This window comes from Xenopus laevis, chromosome 2S (assembly GCF_017654675.1).
Source record: "Xenopus laevis strain J_2021 chromosome 2S, Xenopus_laevis_v10.1, whole genome shotgun sequence".
NCBI lineage: Eukaryota > Metazoa > Chordata > Amphibia > Anura > Pipidae > Xenopus > Xenopus laevis.
Window position 1 is genome coordinate 103,143,197 of NC_054374.1, and position 18,444 is coordinate 103,161,640.

Here is an 18,444-nt window from a genome sequence, read left to right on the forward strand (position 1 = left end):
CATTCCATGTATGGTAGAACCATATGTGTGCCTTCTGTCTTTGTACGATACAGTAGTCCAGGTTATGTTCTAGAAATATATTACCCTGCTCTGTTTTGGTAAGGTTTAGGAATCTTACTATCCTGTATACTTCAGTGTATATGCAGAAACAGCAGATGCCTGAATATTGCTATTCTGATTTGTCAAGGCCAAAACTATCAAGGCCACTACTATTGTTACACTGCTGTATTTCCCCTTAAAGGGACAGTAACGCCGAAAACTGAAAGTGTATCAAAGAAGTTAAATTATAATGTAGTGTTGACCTGCACTGGTAAAAGTTGTGTGTCTGCTTCAGAAAATAAATATAAATAAGCTTCTGTGTATCCATGGTGGCAGCCATTTAAGCTGGAAAAAAAGGCACAGGTTACACATCAGATAACAGATAAAACACCATTGTATTCTACAGGGCTTATCTGTTATCTGCTATGTAACCTGTGCCTCCTCTTGGTTTGAATGGCTGCCTCTGTGGCTACACGGCGGCTTATGTGTATATATATCTATGTGTTAGCCTTGTATGCACCTGTAATATGGACGATTTGTGACACAAGACGGTCGGTCTCCAATAGGATGTTGATTTACCTCAGTGTCATATGGTCCAGCTAACCTCTAGCACGGGCTCTCCGCACGGTGTTGCTATGCTAGCGATGCTGCGATACAGGTAGGCGGGGGGAATTTGAGCGTGACACTCCGTACCGTCCCACTGATCCTCTGAGCCATATTGGCTGTCCCCACCTCTACAGGACCTTGGACAGGGAGTTAGCCACGCCCCCTTCCAGCCCCATATTCGGCAATGTGCTTACCTGATAACTTTGGGTTTATTATGGTCGGACTCTGGTGATATGAGGAGGTCCGCTGCACTTGATGTGTACCCCCCTTTTACACTCACGTCTCCCAGCACCACTTTGTTGTAGTTTTTTGCAACACTGGTGTTTTGGTTGCCTAGCAACGTTCTTTAGGCGCCAAAAGGTGTATTTAAGCGTTCTCTGTGCACCCACTTGTTTTTTTCCCTGATGAAAGTTCCATGAGGAACTGAAACGTTGGAATAATAAACCTGCTTGTTTTGACTAATCCTGACTGGCTATAAAATTCCTTGTAGTGCTGCCACTATCTGCTGTCATATATATATATATATATATATATATATATATATATATATATATATATTTATATATATATATATATATTTATATATTTCTCTATATATATATATATTCTCTATATATATATCTCTATATATATATATCTATATATATATTCTCTATATATATATTCTCTATATCTATCTATCTATCTCTCTATATCTATCTATATATATATATATATATATATATATATATATATATATATATATATTGTTTAAGAATTACTTATACTTCATAGTCATCATGTGAATCAGTATTCTACGTGTGTGATCTGCTGATTTGAATTTGGTCATGTGACCAAATTGGGCAAGGTTTGCATCAACAATTACCTATGCTCTGGCTGGGTCTGTTTTTGTAAGCAAGAGATCTGTGTTCCATACATGTTGGAATTCATGACCAGTTTGGTACAGTACTCACCTTGTTGTGCCTGAATGCTTAGCATTTCTGCTCTGTGAATTAGCACATTGATATTTAAGTAATTTTACCTTATGGCTGTCTCTGGGTAGACAAAGTGCATCCAATTTCTTGTTTAACCCTCTGACTAAACATCGTTCAATATAAATGGGCAGTTTATGCTAAACTTTATTATTATTTTTTTTTCCAACCAGGATGTAAAGGAGAAGAAAAGGTGATATCACTGGGGGGGGGGGCGTTCTTCTCAGAGAGCACCACGGAGCAGTCCCTTTCTTCCACTTTGTCCTACTTTGGGGCCAATGCATGCACAATAAAGTAAAAGGACCGGTATTCTTTAAGTTTGGATTTTCAATCTACTGTACATGTGCATCCATGCACAGAAAGACGATTGCTCTGTGGTGCTCGTTGAGAAGAATTCCGGATTGGGCAGTCTTCTGCTAACAGGAGAGCTGGCTTTGGGTAAAAGTTAAGTGAATACAATCCCTCTGGGGGGGCACAGTGATTTTCACCTTTTTTTTAATAGCGTTGGGGCCCCACCACACAGGCTACTATTTTGAAAAAAAGAAATACAGTTTATGCCTTTTACACTTTCTTATCAGAATCACACAGTTTCTGTATCTGACTTCATGCATACTTCCGTCTCCCATCTTGGAACAGGGAAGCATCACAGAGCAGTTTCCTATTTGAGACAGCTGTGGCCTATATTCCACTTGCAGGAAGGTGATGGTTTAGTAAGATTACATGTGTAAAGACCATCGCTTGGGGTGTGTGTAAATATAAATATATATTTTGATATACATTTATACATTGTTCAGTGCTGCGGAATAGGATTGTGCTTTATAAACATATGTTGATAATAATAGGGAATTCTTACTGTACAGTTATGGTATGTTATGCAGAATTCTCTGCACCTGGGGTTTTCAGGATAATGGATCTTTCTATCATTTGGATCTTCATACCTTATGTCTCCTAGAAAATCATGTAAACATCATATAAACCCAATAAGCTGGTATTGCATTCAGTAAGCATTAATTACAGTCATATGAAAAAGTTTGGGAACCCCTCTCAGCCTGCATAATAATTTACTCCATTTTCAACAAAAAAGATAACAGTGGTATGTCTTTCAGTGGTATGTCATTCATTTTTTGACTTTCTGTCAAACAAGTGAGAAGACACCCTTGCCATAAATGAGAATCACCCCAATGTTTCAGCAAAAAGCCTTTATCAAGGGGAATTCTGCTCACTTGATTGACCTGGTGTACGCATTACAATTTGGTGGTATGTAAATGCTTAAAAAATGTTTTTCTCCAACATGTTGTATTTTTGATAATTTTGTGGATCTCAGTTCTGATACCATTTAAAGTTTAATCAAAGCAGCCACCAGTTGGACAGCACTATCATCTGCATTTGATACGGCTGTTCTCTCTGCAAATGCAAATTCTGCATTAGCTCGGTATCTGTAAGCAAGCTGCATCTTGGCTCTCTTCTTACCTCTGTAACCATTCATTCACTGTCTCTAATGCTGATGAAACCCCATGAAACAGTGCCACCTCAAACTCAACCTAACAAAAACTGAACTAATCATCTTTCGACCTAAGCCTGGTCCTACTCCACCATTTACTATCTCTATTGATGGCATGCTCATTAATGCTGTCAACTCAGTACACTGTCTAGGGGTAATCTTTGACACCTCCCTCTCTTTTTCTGAACATATTAACACCACTGTCGAAACTTATCACCTTTTCTTACGCAATATTGCCAAAATTTGTCCCTTTCTTTCACCTGCTATGGCCAAGACGCTCATGTATGCTCTCATCTTAGCCTGACTAGACTACTGTAAATTTCTACTAACTGGCCTCCCAACTCCCATCTCTCCCCTCTACAGTCTGTATTAAATACTGCTGCCAGAATTCTCCTCCTCTCATCCAAAAGGGGTACATGCTCCTCCCCTGCTGAATTCCTTATCATTGCTTCCCATACAGCAAAGAATAACTTACAAACTCCTCCTTATAATCTTCAAAGCCCTTCACTCCTCTGCGCCTAAATACATCTCACACCTTGTATGTCTACAGTATATGCTCCTTGCCAAATCCTCCATTTCTCTCTAAGCAACCACTACTGCTGTTGTTTCCCACATCAAATCCTTCTGTCTTGCTGCTACTTTTATCTGGAATGTCATTCCTGAATTTCTCCAAAGAGAATCCTCCCACAGTGTCTTCAGAACTAATCGCAAAGACTACCTCTTGGAGCACTTGCATAACATCTGCACTGGGTACTGGCAATTACCTACAGCACTTAATATCCCTCCGATCTGTGTCTATACTTTACCCTCCCATTTAGACTAAACTGCACGGGACAGGGACCTCCATCCTTGAAATTTAATATATATTTTACCTATACTTTATGCGTTTTGAATTTTTGTACTTATTTGTGCTTATTATTGCAATGACCCTCTGTTCTACTAATTTATTGTTCTGCTGTACAACGTTTTGCCCTCAAGGAGCACTATACAAAAAACTTCCAACCCAGGGTAGTATTTGCTGAATGCAAATTTGTTTTGAGAAGAGGAATGGCAGCCTTCCGTAGCATGTAAGAAACTAGAGTCACTGTCTCAGCCTAACAACTTTGCACCAACTCAAGTGCCTATTTTTATGATTTATAAAAAATTTGAGAAAAACATCACCGGTGATGTTGCCCATAGTAGCTACAAGTTAGAAAACCAAAGCAAAGATCTGATTGCCAATGTTTAAATCATGTCCATGTGAGTCCCTTTTTCCTGAAACTCATCCTTCTTCCTACATACTCTTGAAAGCATTTAGGCTGTTTGATTCCTTAACGGCTGCCTTTTTTTTCTTGAGATTTCTTTTCACATAGAACTGTTGCGCAATGCAGATTTAAGTGAATGCAGTTCTAAGGAAGTGATTTATGAAACAGCAAGTATCACTTCCTAAAACCCAAACTGAAACATGTCTGGCTTTCTATAGCATTTCATCTATAGTGTTGCATAACTGTTTTGTCAGTGTGCCAAATCTAAAATGTGTTTGAAGCAGCTTAGAATTAGTTAAAGGGATACTGTCATGGGAAAAAATTTTTTTTCCAAAATGAATCAGTTAATAGTGCTGCTCCAGCAGAATTCTGCACTGCAATCCATTTCTCAAAAGAGCAAACATATTTTGTTATATTCAATTTTGAAATCTGACATGGGCCTAGACATTTTGTCAATTTCCCAGCTGCCCCTGGTCATGTGACTTGTGCCTGCACTTTAGGAGAGAAATGCTTTTTGGCAGGCTGCTGTTTTTCCTTCTCAATGTAACTGAATGTTTCTCTGTGGGACATGGGTTTTTACTATTGAATGCTGTTCTTAGATCTACCAGACAGCTGTTATCTTGTGTTAGGGAGCTGTTATCTGGTTACCTTCCCATTGTTCTTTTGTTTGGCTGCTGGGGGGGGGGGAAAGGGAGGGGGTGATATCACTCCAACTTGCAGTACAGCAGTAAAGAGTGATTGAAGTTTATCAGAGCACAAGTCACATGGCTTGGGGCAGCTGGGAAATTGACAATATGTCTAGCCCCATGTCAGATTTCAAAATTGAATATAAAAAAATCTGTTTGCTCTTTTGAGAAATGGATTTCAGTGTAGAATTCTGCTGGAGCAGCACTATTAACTGATGTGTTTTGAAAAATACATGTTTTCCGATGACAGTATCCCTTTAACTTTCTAAGGGTTATGGTAAACAATAGACTATTGCACATTAACATGTGAAATGACTGTGATCTCCTACTTGTTTTTTGATCATCAGTCACAGGGTAAGCACAGTTTGCACAGTATCCGTTTAAGCACCTACTTGTCCTTTCATTGCATTTAACACAGACTGGATGTTACAATGACTGAATCCTTTTGAATATGAAAAATACACAGTTATTATTTTGCTTTCTGAGTAAAGAGTTCTATAGAATTAGGAGAATATCTCCCACTTATTGTTAGGCAGGGTTTAATGTTTATTAAAGCAATGCAAACTTATGACAAAATGGCTGAGTGAATGTTCTTTCTGCATTTCTAAACCAAAGCCCTTAATCCACCATGTTGCTTGAGAACTATAAAATTACACCTAACTGTTAATTCTGAATTGGAACTTCTTGTTGATGACAGCTGATCTAATATGTGTTTGATAAAAGGAAAACATACCCTCATTTTTATGCAGGCAGAGCTTACTGTGTGCTCAGAACGTTTCTTTGTATGTACGAATGTGTGTATTTCTTTTATAGAATGAGGTATTTTTCAGAAATTCTTTCCAATCAATGGAAAGTCTATTACCTACTGTAATTAATATAGCCGTTCAAGTCTGTTTAATGAAAAGTTCCAATGTTACAAAAAAAAGGCACAACACATCTAGCACAAGGAATCGAAGGTAAACTACTTGTAAAAGGGGGTGTAGTTTCACTGCATTGTTCATTATTATATGGGGCAGTTAAATAAAATGTTATTTTTAGCTTTCTTATGAATGTTGTCCCTGTTTCATTGATTTACATTATGTGCAGTTCATAAGAAGTTCCATGCGAGTTAAACTTTACTGCTGAGAACGTTTCCTGCAACGTTCTTTTGGCACCAAATCTGTTTGGTTAGGGTTTAAATGTTTGTGTTTCATTTCACACTTTTTGTGCTCGAAACTTTGTATTTTTTTTCTTTGTATGAAGTCCCAGTTAGTGCAGTATTCTGTTTCTTTCTTTCTTTCTTTCTTTCTTTCTTTCTTTCTTTCTTTCTTTCTTTCTTTCTTTCTTTCTTTCTTTCTTTCTTTCTTTCTTTCTTTCTTTCTTTCTTTATATCTGTGTGGGATCATATCAGCAGATCTAAGAAGGATTCAGTATACAAAGTAAAAAACTGTATCTCATATTAAGTCAGGTGGAAATTGGTTGTACTTGCAACGCCATGGGGATAATAGACTGCTTTGGTTGAACCACTTATAGCAACTCAAAATCAAATTCACTGATTCTCCTTATCTTCCTATTAAGACTTTATAAAGCGTATCTCAGTTGCACCAAATTTTATCATGCGAATAAGTCCACCAGCAAACATTTTTACTGTTTGCCAGGCCAGCTGACTCAAATTTGGATCAGCTACTGTATAGATAGATAGATGAATGGTGCTACAGTATTTCAAGATGTTATAATGCCAGCCACACTGCATGTAGGGATGTTTATTGACTACCCTGGAAGCTTTGTACAAAATTCCGAAGCTTGGCATTCTGTTGGCCCTCTGCCATGCTATCTCTGTCTCTCATCAGTATGATTCTCACTGGCCTCACTCTCTCTGGGAGCTGTAAGTGTGCTATTTATCTGTCTTGGGTCACAGAGTTGTGTAAGCTAGGTGCCCAAGTAAGTGTTGTCTTTATTAAAAATCTGCTTCTGCCTCACTGACCTTGGCATCCACCTGCCTCATTCCAGTTGTATTATATTTAGCAAACTCAGAAATGCTTTCCAAGAGAGAATAATGTGGGATCTAAACTAAAGAAGTTGTATAACAGGGGTGCAGAGACTGCACCTTCCACTAAAGCTCACCATGGACGTTTTTTTCTCTCCTTAACGACCGATTTTAGTGCAGTCTGACAAATCTGTCAAATTATCATGAGGTTAGTGGACACTGAGCGATTTTTCGTCCAACATTGGTCGGAAAATTGATTGGGCAGGTTAGAAGATTTTCATTGTTCACAGTGAAATTTATCCATTGTCCAATTGTTTGATGGACCAAGCAGGCAGCTACCCACAGTTTTTCTGGCTTCAACTAGACAATATCTTTTTAGTTGATGGACAAATCGTACATGTAAGCTTGGTCTTACAATAACGAAAAGATCTTTTAAAAATCTTATAAAAATAATCGTATAAAAATACTGTCATGGGGAAAAATTTTCTTTTCCAAAATGAATCAGTTAATAGTGCTGCTCCAGCAGAATTCTGCACTGAAATCCATTTCTCAAAAGAGCAAACAGATTTTTTTATATTTAATTTTGAAATCTGACATGGGGCTAGACATATCGGGGTATATTTATCAAAGAGTGAAGTTAATAGTGAAGTTCCGCCACTACAGTGAAATTCCGCCACTTCCCATTCATTTCTATGGGGTTTTTAAAGGCGTATTTATCAAAGGGTGAAATTTCACTTTCACCCATTGATAAATATGCCTTTCAAAATCCCATAGAAATGAATGGAGAGCTGCGGAATTTCACTCTAGTGGTGGAACTTCACTCTTTGATAAATTTACCCCATTGTCAGTTTCCCAGCTGCCCCAAGTCATAGGATTTGTGACTTCAATCACTCTTTACTGCTGTACTGGAAGTTAGAGTGATATCACCCCCTCCCTTTCCCCCCTAGCAGCCAAACAAAGCTGCCTGGTAGATCTAAGAACAGCACTCAATAGTAAAAACCCATATCCCATTGAGAATCCTTCAGTTACATTGAGAAGGAAAAACAGCACCCTGCCAGAAAGCATTTCTATCCTAAAGTGCGGGCACAAGTCACATGACTGGGGGCAGCTGGGAAATTGACAAAATGTCTAACCCCATGTCAGATTTCTAAATTGAATATAAAAAAAATCTGTTTGCTCTTTTGAGAAATGGATTTCAGTGCAGAATTCTGCTGGAGTAGTACTATTAACTGATGCGTTTTGAAAAAACCTTAACCCTGAGGGGTTACTGTCATGTAATACTATAGTTAAGAATCTATATACAGAGTCGGACCCAGAGCAGTACAGGCGTTTTAAAAGATACACAGAATGATCAGTGACTTTATCTGATAAGATATTTGTATATTCTGTACTGCAAACATTTTATTGTTGTGTGAGATGAATAGGAAAGGTTAGTTGCAAGCAAAACAGCTGAAAGTTGGTAGGGAACAACACTGAAAAAATTTTATTTTTAGGTGGGATACAACACAGCCATCCCATGCTTTTTAAACAAAAAATGATGAACAGCAGCACAGTTCCTGGATAAAAAAAACTAGAATATTTACTAGCAATTCATCAATGTTCTTGTGTTGTGACTGAGGTCAAGGGATAGCATAAAATATACAACTGCACTGATGTGTTCTTGTGGTTCTTGGCCCCCTAGACGAAACGCAATGTCCAGAAATGCATGCAAAGTAGAAAATGGAGGCTGCACACACGTAGATTTTGGATGGGGAGCTTACCCCATTTATTCTGAGTGTGAACCACACAAACGCAAAACTGATTTATGTGTGGTTCATAAGCAGAATAAACGGGATACGCTACCCAGCCAAAATCTATGTGAGTGGAGCCTTCTACTTTGAGGTCAAGGGATGCCTAGGAACAAGCATCAACTTCCTCTTAGAGACATATGGTGGTGAGCTGGGAGCAGCCTACATCCTTCTATACTGCCATGCTTTATGGCTGGAATTATAGATATCCAGTCAAACAATACAGTTTTCTCCTACCACTAATGTTTCAACAGAAGAATGTTTAATTTGTCATTGCCACAGGTAAGTTAAAGGAGCTACAGTGAAGCATGTAAATGATTGGTTAGAAAACCCGGCTCACTATCCATAATAGGAATCAAAAGATGCCAAACCCATAAGTCAAAATGCAATATCTTTGATACCCCTCTGCTAGAGTAGGTATCCAAAAAGTAATTGTTATATTAGGCAATGTGCACTTGTTGACAAGAGTTGCCTAAAAAACACTTAAATGGACAACACACCAAAGATTCGGTATTCATTGAAACTAGGCTATACTAAATGTACCCTGGAGCAAGCTATTGTAGGACAAATTAAAGCTTGGTGCACTGCAACTGTAGATCATATGATTTATATTCCAGAAATTGTGCATTCTGCTGTCTTTCGTTTATGCAATTTCAAAAAGGTGATCAAAGGCATAGGTTAAAGGACCCATAGCAGCTTCTTTGCCATTTGGCTAAAAAAATGTTGAGCAGATTAGACAAGTTATTCTTTAAGGCATTGCAATGTCCTGATTAGTGATTTCATGTTGCTGGCATTTGCTTATATAAGTGGTTGACATTCTAAAACTCTCTGTTCTGTAAAGAAGGCAGGAGTAGCCATATGGTGAGAAGGGGTTCCACTTTTTCTAACTTTGTGCTTACGTAAAGAGAACATGTGGCTGTTCTGAATGGCATTTCTGAACAGATTAACTGGACCCAGGCAGTACATGTCACTTTTTCCTTCTTTATTTAGTGTTCGCTAGATAAAGGTAAATACCCAAGAATAGCAATAGTTGATGGAAGTTTGCATGAATTTATATTTTAACTGTGCTGAGACCCCTCGCAGACCGCAAATAGTGTTTATCGCCAGCGAATCCTGTTTGTAGTCACCTCGCTCACCTTATAACAGCAACTCCTTACATTTTGTTCTTTTACACATAACCGGTATCATTTATTTTGATAATAGATTTTATTGGCTGTGTTTCCCAGCGTGTATATTAAATTGAAAATCTTTGTTGTTGATGTTCTGAGCATGCCATTGTAAATCAATGCAAACTTTTAACTGTTTCTGAAATGTTTTGGAAGAGCTTACAATGTAACTTAAAATATGTTACTGAAAATGTGCAGTATTGGGTTTGCCTGTTATATGTCTTATAATACACAAAAGCCATGAATATCTTGTAAATGATATCCTTATAAACGGTGAGTTCTGATGTGCTTTCTGTCACATGACTCACTGAAACTTGTGTATTATAATAAATAAAGTACCCCCAGTTGCAAAATATGAGGATATTAGAAGTTACCTCGGAGTTCCTTCAGCCTTGTGTTTTTATATGGTCATGAAACTCCTCGGTAACTTATAATATCCTTATAATTTACAAGAGGGTGTACTTTTATTCACTATATAAATGTTTGAGTAGTGAACCTACATTAATCTGATAAATTTATATGCGTTGTTTTTTTGTTTTCATCTCAACTAGGTGAAGCAAAAAATCTGCCATCTTATCCTGGACCTAACAAGATGCGTGACTGCTTCTGTACTGTAAACCTGGACCAGGAGGAGGTGTTCAGGACCAAGATAGTAGAGAAATCTCTTTGGTAATACATATTTATTACTAAAATTATATCCTATAATAAGAAGGCCTCTATGTTGGAATATTTATTTATTTAGGCCTCTATGTTGGATATTTCTTTTTCCCTTTGTTGGCACTGCTAATGTTATTTCCATTGGTAATCTGTTTATTGGCTTGTTAGATATTGTTGCTTGTGAAGGTAATTTGAATGATATATATCTGTTAAAGGGATGGTTCACCTTTGAGTTAACTTTTAGAATGTTACAGAATGGCTAATTCTAAGCAACTTTTTAATTGGCCTTCACCTTTTTTTTTAATTATTTGCCCTCTTCTTCGGACTCTTTCAAGTTTTCAGTCACTGTCTCCTTTTAAAAAAACAAACAAAAAAAACACAAATGCTCAGTAAGGCTACACATTTAGAGGCACATTTATCAAGGGTCGAATTTCGAATACATGTGAGTTTTTTTTAAAACTTCCTTAAATTTGAATTAATTAGAAATTCGACGTGGGGAGATCTTTTTAAAAAACCGAATTTGTCCGACGACATTAAACGACCTGAAAACTCGAATAAAATTCGCTTTGAATTCGATCAAACTCAATTTGAGTTTTTCTCTGATAAAAACTTGAATGTCAGGAAGGCTACAAACAACTCCAAATTGAACACTGGACCTCTCCCATTGATTTATACAGCAATTCGGTAGGTTTTAGGTGGCGAATAGTCAAATTCAAATTCTTAAAGTATGAAAAGTCTCGAAAATCGTATTTCAATTTTTAAAAAAATTCAAATTAAGTTTGGATAATTTCCTAGTCGAATTTGACAGTTTTGACCATAAAGAATTTTTCTATTCGAAATTGAATTAAAATTTTCGATTCAACCCTTAATAAATCTGCCCCTTATTGGTATTGCTAATTTTTATTGATCATCTTTATATTCAGGTCCTTTCCTATTCATTTTCCAGTCTCTCATTCCTATCATTGCACGGTGGCTAGGGTAGTATGGTATGCTGAAACTGCAAACTGGTGAGCTAGAATATCACTCAGAATATCACTCAGAATATCACTCTCTGCATCATACTGAACATTAACTCAAAGGTGAACAATCCTTGTAAAGAATTAAAAAAAAACCTCAAATGGATAGGCAAGGCCCTGCAGTCTTACATCATATGTAACATGTTGTTTACAAGCAGTGTTTACAGGTTATAATGCATACAAAGCCTTTTACATCTGGTTTGATTTTATATTATGAGTGGGTGCTGCCATATTAATGTATAACAAACTATCATCCATTGGAGCTTGTTCCTTTTCCTCCAATGAATAGTTCTCTAAGCATCCCAGAATTCCTCACAAGTGATTGCAGAGTTAAAAAGATGCAAGTTTTCAAAGCAGTCCAGCCTTAAGGTGGCCATAGACACACAGATCCGATGCTCGATTCGTACGATTTTCGGATCGTGTGTGGCGTGTGCCGACATCTTTCGTCCGGTGGAGATCGGTCGTTTGGTCGATCGGTCAGGTTTGATTTTGACCCGACCGATCCCATACGGCCGAACGATCAGATTACCCCCGATATAGCCATGCCTGTTAATGGCGTATCGGGGAAAGATCCGCTCGTTTGGCAACATCGCCAAACGAGCGGATCTTTGCATCTTTGGCCACCTTAAAGCTTAAATAGATGTAAAGATTTTTAAAAGATCTGTTCGTTATCGTGTGACCACAATTATCTCGAAACAATCGTTTAAATGTACACTTTGTCCATCAACTAAAAAGACCATTTCAGGCGATATTGCCAGGAAAACTGAGGGTAGCTGCCTGCTTGGCCCTGCAAACATAGATAGATTGCAATGGGACCAATAAATTTTTTTTTTATCTGGCAGATCAATTTTCTAAGATGCACGATCGTTCGAATCCCACTAACTTCACAATAATTTGACGGATTGGTCGGTTTTCGCTAAAATCAGTCGTTCACCAAAGAAAAATCTTTGCGTCTATGGGGACCTTTAGTCACTAGATATACAAAGAATCTGGCAGGCGGAAACCAAAGTCTAACCAAATTTGCTGTGTAATCCAAATTTAAGGGCTTTGTTTTGTATTCTCTGCCAAAATGCATGAAAAAATGAAAAAAGTTTTGCAAGTACAACTTCTTGTTACAGCATTACTATAATTGAATATGGCTCATAAGCTTAAGTTATACTGCTCTTCCTTTAGTCGCTTACACATTATAGCATATTTGATTGGTTTAACAAGCAATGCAGCGCAGTGGGATTTCTGACTGGGTCCTGAGTTAAATATCAGCTTGGGCAAAACAACGAGTTTCTTTGTTCTCTCCTTGTTTGTGTGGGTTTCCTCCCACACACTAAAACCATACAAATTAATTGACTCTTGTTGATAAAATTGTCCCTTATGTGTGTGAATGTGACAGGGGATTCAGATTGTAAGCTTTACAAGGGCAGGAGCAGATGTGAATGATGTATAAACTCTAAAAAGTGCTGCTTAAAATATGAATTAGGCATGCGGTGCACACAAGATTATCTTCTTGCTTTGTCTGATTCTGATCATCTCCAACTACATTCTGGTTTTCCCAGTGGTAACAACCATTTGGATGTTTTAGCTTTGCAGGAAGTTGCTGCTAAAACTTAGTCCCATGTATTACATACCTACTAACTGTCCCATTCTCTGTGGGACAGTGCCTATTTTGACAGCTCTGCCCACAGTACCTTATTGGAATGCCTCGAGTTTCTCTTGATCTCCTGCACTGATGCCGAAAAAAGATACAAAGTTTCGGAATCTTAATTAAAATAAGAGGCTTTTTGGCAGAGAGGCCAGGACACTGAACGCTGCACTTATATACATTTGTAACATTTGTTATGATGATCAGCAAAGATACAAATGTAACTATTTAAGATAAGCAAGTCTCTTGGTAGAACTGAGCAAAACTGCTATAACACATAAAACATGGCCCTAAAATTCCCAGAAATGTGTTGAAACTTTCATAACCTGACACATTTTGTATAATGGATATTCATTAACAGGAAAAGAACTTCCACCTATTCAGTTAGCCACCTACATTAAGGAGTAAATAAAGTATTTCTTACTATGCAACAAGTCTTGCTCTTCCGAATGTTTTTTTTAATAGCAAAGTTATACTTCCACCTTATGGTATGTTTTTTATACAGGTATCGAACCTGTTATCCAGAATACTCGGGACCTGGGGTTTTCCATAATTTGTATCTCCATACTTTTAGTCTACTTAAAAATAATTTAAACATTAACAAACCCAATAGGATTGTTTTGCCTCTATTAAGGATTAATTATATCTTGGTTGCTATCAGCTACAATGTACTGTTTTAATTTTATATATCAAATATGAATTATTTCATTATCATGGAGCCTATAGGAGATGGTCTTCCGTAATTCGGAGCTTTCTGGATAATGGATCCTATACCTGTACAGGTATTGGACCTGTTATCCAGAATGCTTGGGACCTTTGGTTTTCTGGATAACGGATCTTTCTGTAATTTGGATCTTTCTACCTTAAGTCTACTAGCAAATCATGTAAACATAAAATAAACCCAATAGGCTGGTTTTGCTTCCAATTCGAATGAATTTTATCTTGGTTGGGATCAAGTACAAAATATAATTTTACTATTATGGAGAGAAAGGAAATAATTTTTAAAAACTTTGATTATTTGCATAAAATGGAGTCTATGGGAGACACCCTTTCCGTAACTTGGAGCTTTCTGGATAATGGGTTTCTGGATAACTGATCCCATACTGTACTAAATTTTGTATCCATATTTATTCACATATGCTTCCCAGTCAGAAATGGTAATAATGACTTAGTCTTAGGGTATGTTTGAAGTTCACATGAGGACCAGCCTCAACCTCCTCATCCCACGGTTCCTGCAGCAGCTGCCTGGGTGAGACATTGTGTTTATGTAGTTATTTGACTAATGCAGAATTGTGGTTAAGGTACTATTCTAATTTATGCTTTTTTTTTTTTTTTTTTTTAAGTAGTGGTGAGAACAAATAAACCATGATCTTAAAAGTAGGCATCTTTTTTTTATTGAGTACAAAAATAATGGATGGAAGGTTACTGGGTTCTATAGCTGAATGTACCTGAAATGAAGTATCTTTGGATTTAGCACACTAAAACTGCACATTGATTTCATCATTTAAATAGACCATTGTTTAATGCTGGTATGCTGGGCTGCTGTTTTTGATACACTCCTAGCCTGTTTGTAAGATTTTAAAACTAAAAACTTTTACTTTCACCTAGCCAACTGGCTACAGAATAGTGTGCGCATAGGACAATCGTTCTTGCCAGAGCCTGCAAATCCAGCAAACATTTTATATGGGGCATAGATGTGTACATTTAAAGGGGAAATGTTTAACTCCAACCCACCACCCTAGTGTTTGTACGCTTTTTTTTCTCAATCATATTTTTTCCCTGAATCGCAGCAAAACTCAGAAACTATTAGATAAGACCCTAAGGGGCAGATTTATCAAGGGTCAAATTTCAATTTTGAAATTCGACCATCGAATTGAAATCCTTTGAATTCGAATATCGGATTCAAAGGATTTAGCGCTAAAATAGCATTCGATCAATCGAATAAAAATTGTTCGATCGAACGATTAAATCCTTTGAATGGAACAATTTTAATGATTTTTAGCAATCAATCGAAGGATTTTTATTCGATGCCAAAAACTTTAAAAAATGCACTGGAACTTCCCCATAGGCTAATATAGCAATTCGGTAGTTTTAATTTGGCGAAGTATTGAAATCAAAGGATTTTTAAAGAGACAGTACTTTGACTACCGAATGGTCGAATATTCGAACGATTTTTACTTCGAATCGAAGTCGTAGTATCCTATTCGATGGTCGAAGTATCCAAAAAATTACTTCGAAATTCGAACTTTTTGGACTTCGAAAATTCACTCGAGCTTAGTAAATCTGCCCGCAAGTGTGTTACATGACTATAGGCAGTGTACATAGCTAATGAGGGGGTTGGTAAGTGCTCTGCTTGCAAAATTGTCAACTTTTTAAAGCCTGTGTCCAACACTTATAGGTGTAGATAGGTGTTTAACTTATTGCAAGTTAAGGGTGGTCTTTGAAATTAGGAAAAGAGCTTGTTAAATCTAAAGGGATGGATGTTTTTCCTAGTGTTAAGTACCATTATTGCTTGATTGAAAAAATAAATAAATAACCATGTCTCTAAATGTAAAAAAAAACAAACAAAAAAAACAAAGTTTAATGAAAGAAATTGCAATTCTAAGCAGCTTTGTTTCAAGAGACAGCTCAGGAACATATGCCTTTACATTGTAATTACATTTACAAATAAGTTCAAAACATTTACATTTTTAAAGACTTGCTTAGAATTTAATTTTCTTGCATTAGGAAATGTTTTATTTTTGGGTTTACATCCCCTTTAATTTAGGACATTGGGATGAACTCCCTCTTCCTATTAATTGCCAGTTATCCATTGTCTCCATGCATCACAAAGAATTGGAGGAATTCAATGTTCTAATAAAAGACTTGCTTTGTTTTTGGTTCCCCCCAGTCCTTTCTATGGAGAAGACTTTTACTGTGAGATCCCTCGAAGTTTTCGCCATTTATCCTTTTACATATTTGACCGAGATGTTTTTCGGAGGGATTCAATCATGGGTAAGTACCTTAATTATTGTAATGGAGATATCCACCCTTGGAAAGGCAATTCATTGTAATCCTGGATGACAAACTATTTAAAGAGCTTTTACAAAATTATTACTTAAATTGTGCAGCTTCTTTGTTTAACCTATGCATTCCCAGTTAAATATTGACTAGTATGTGCCATGGGATTTACACTGCCATTTTGTATGACATCTTGTTTAGGATGGCTAAAAAGTAACCCATTATATATTTAATATTATCTTAGCATTGAGTTGTTAGATCCTACCGTAGTGTTCCAGGAGAATACAGCATAACAAATAAACTGAATTGCTGTTCAGGTTGCCCAAATCCACTGTCGTAGCCTGTATAGTTTGAAACATCTGTATTAGTCCAGTCCAGAACCCTTGCCGTAAATTTACTACTTGGTTTAAGTGTTATGTTTTTTTGCATCCATGCTAAAAAACGTAAATAAGCACATTTAACAGTAAAGCAAGATAAAATGCAGGTACAGGTAGGGAATCTATTATACATGAATCCATTATCTATAAAGCCCCGATTTAAAGTCCTTTAAAGCAAACTATTTTAGTTTTTTTAAGTTTCCTTGTCCTTGATGTTAAAAAAAAAAATAATAATAATAATAATTGAATCGAAAAACCATGTTGATGACAAAACAGTCCTATTCCTGTTTTTCAACGTTTTAAGTATGGTGATCCAAATTACAGAAAGAACCTCTAGGAAGATTTGGGTCCCATACTTTCTGTATTATGGATCCCATACCTGTACCAGAATTAGATTACTGAGAACAAGTAAGTCTCTCTTAAAGTTAGCAGTGTTCCCTACATATAGTAGTAGTGTTACTACTCGTGTAATAGGCACACTTCCATGGATATGCCTAATGCTTCATACAAAAGCCAAGTATTCCGTGTCATGATAAGTTGATCTTAATTATGTACCATTCAGTGTGGCTGTTTACTTTGCTTATAGAAAAATGTGTATTTAATTTTCCATTTGGTGTAAAATGACATACTGTAATATTTTTAAAACTGAGAAGTACAGCAAAGCATGCTTGAAAAGTCTAGTGCAAATAGTGAACTTGCTTGGAAACATGTTTAGTCAGTAAAATTGATCTTATTCTTTACACAGCTTCTTCCAAGTTTTCTTGACTTGGACAGATTTCTATGTAAGTTTTTACTTTTGACATCTATGCTCTTTTTCCTCATATTAATTATGCTGTTTTTTTCACATAATGCTGTTTTTTTCCGTACTTTATTTTACACTTTTATAAATATGCTCCTGTCCTTTTACTTAGAACTTTTCTTATTTAATTCCTTATTAGACATCAGAGCTATCCTTCATACATTATAAAATTCATTAAGTTTGCCCAGGTGCAGTAGCCCAAATCTTGCAGTAAATGACATCTGCTAAATGGCTGCTACACGTGGGCCAACATTAGTGTATTCTATTATATAATTATAAAAACCTCTTTGAGGCTTCTTTATAACTTTGTAATGTACACGATGTGCATTTTCCAATGCGCCATTTTGTAAACTACATACATATGAACAGTGTTCTGAAGTCAGAAGAGAAATTTTTAACATAGGGACAGATACAGAGCTTTGCTATGGCCACTTATGTCCGAGCAGTGGGTGCTCTTAGATTTCTCTTTTCTAATACATTTTCAATAAATCTTTTATAAGTATGGCTTTATAATTTAAAAAGATGGGACTGAGGAAATTGGAAATGTTGAATATTTCAACAGCTTCTATAAATGAAAGGCAGTCAAAGGGATAACTGATGCTTGTGGCGCTGGCGATGTGGCACAACAATAAAAAATCCTTATGAAGATTTTTAGGGTGGAGGTGCAGCGTTGATTTTGAGGGTGAAGGTGAGCAGTTGTGTCACTGTCATGCTGGGAGATGTGCATAGTAGTGAGAGTTTGAGCAGGGTCTTCTTCTCATGTATTATATGGAGGACACAGCAAATTTAACCTGCAGGGGCATTAGGAGGGGTATATTGTATGCTATACAGAATAATAAACAGCCTAAAATATTTTAGGGGTAGGTACAAGTCCGCTTACAGTTCTGCGACTTTTATAAAAGCAGCTTGCCTGTGGCTTTCTGCTGTTTTTACTATGTGGTCCTGGAGTACAGGCTCATTGTCCTCTATATCAGGGGTCCCCAACCGCCTAGC

At 36.8% G+C, this 18,444-nt stretch overlaps 1 protein-coding gene across 1 annotated transcript in view; it reads left to right on the forward strand.

The window, feature by feature from the left end:
* The window catches only part of rasa3.S (RAS p21 protein activator 3 S homeolog), a 96,481-nt gene that overhangs the window by 22,850 nt on the left and 55,187 nt on the right, over window positions 1–18,444 (forward strand). Inside the window, exons 2-3 of the mRNA XM_018249795.2 lie at window positions 10,518–10,635; window positions 16,166–16,269. Of these exons, the coding sequence (XP_018105284.1) occupies window positions 10,518–10,635; window positions 16,166–16,269 (222 nt within the window). The remainder of the gene's footprint in view (window positions 1–10,517; window positions 10,636–16,165; window positions 16,270–18,444) is intronic.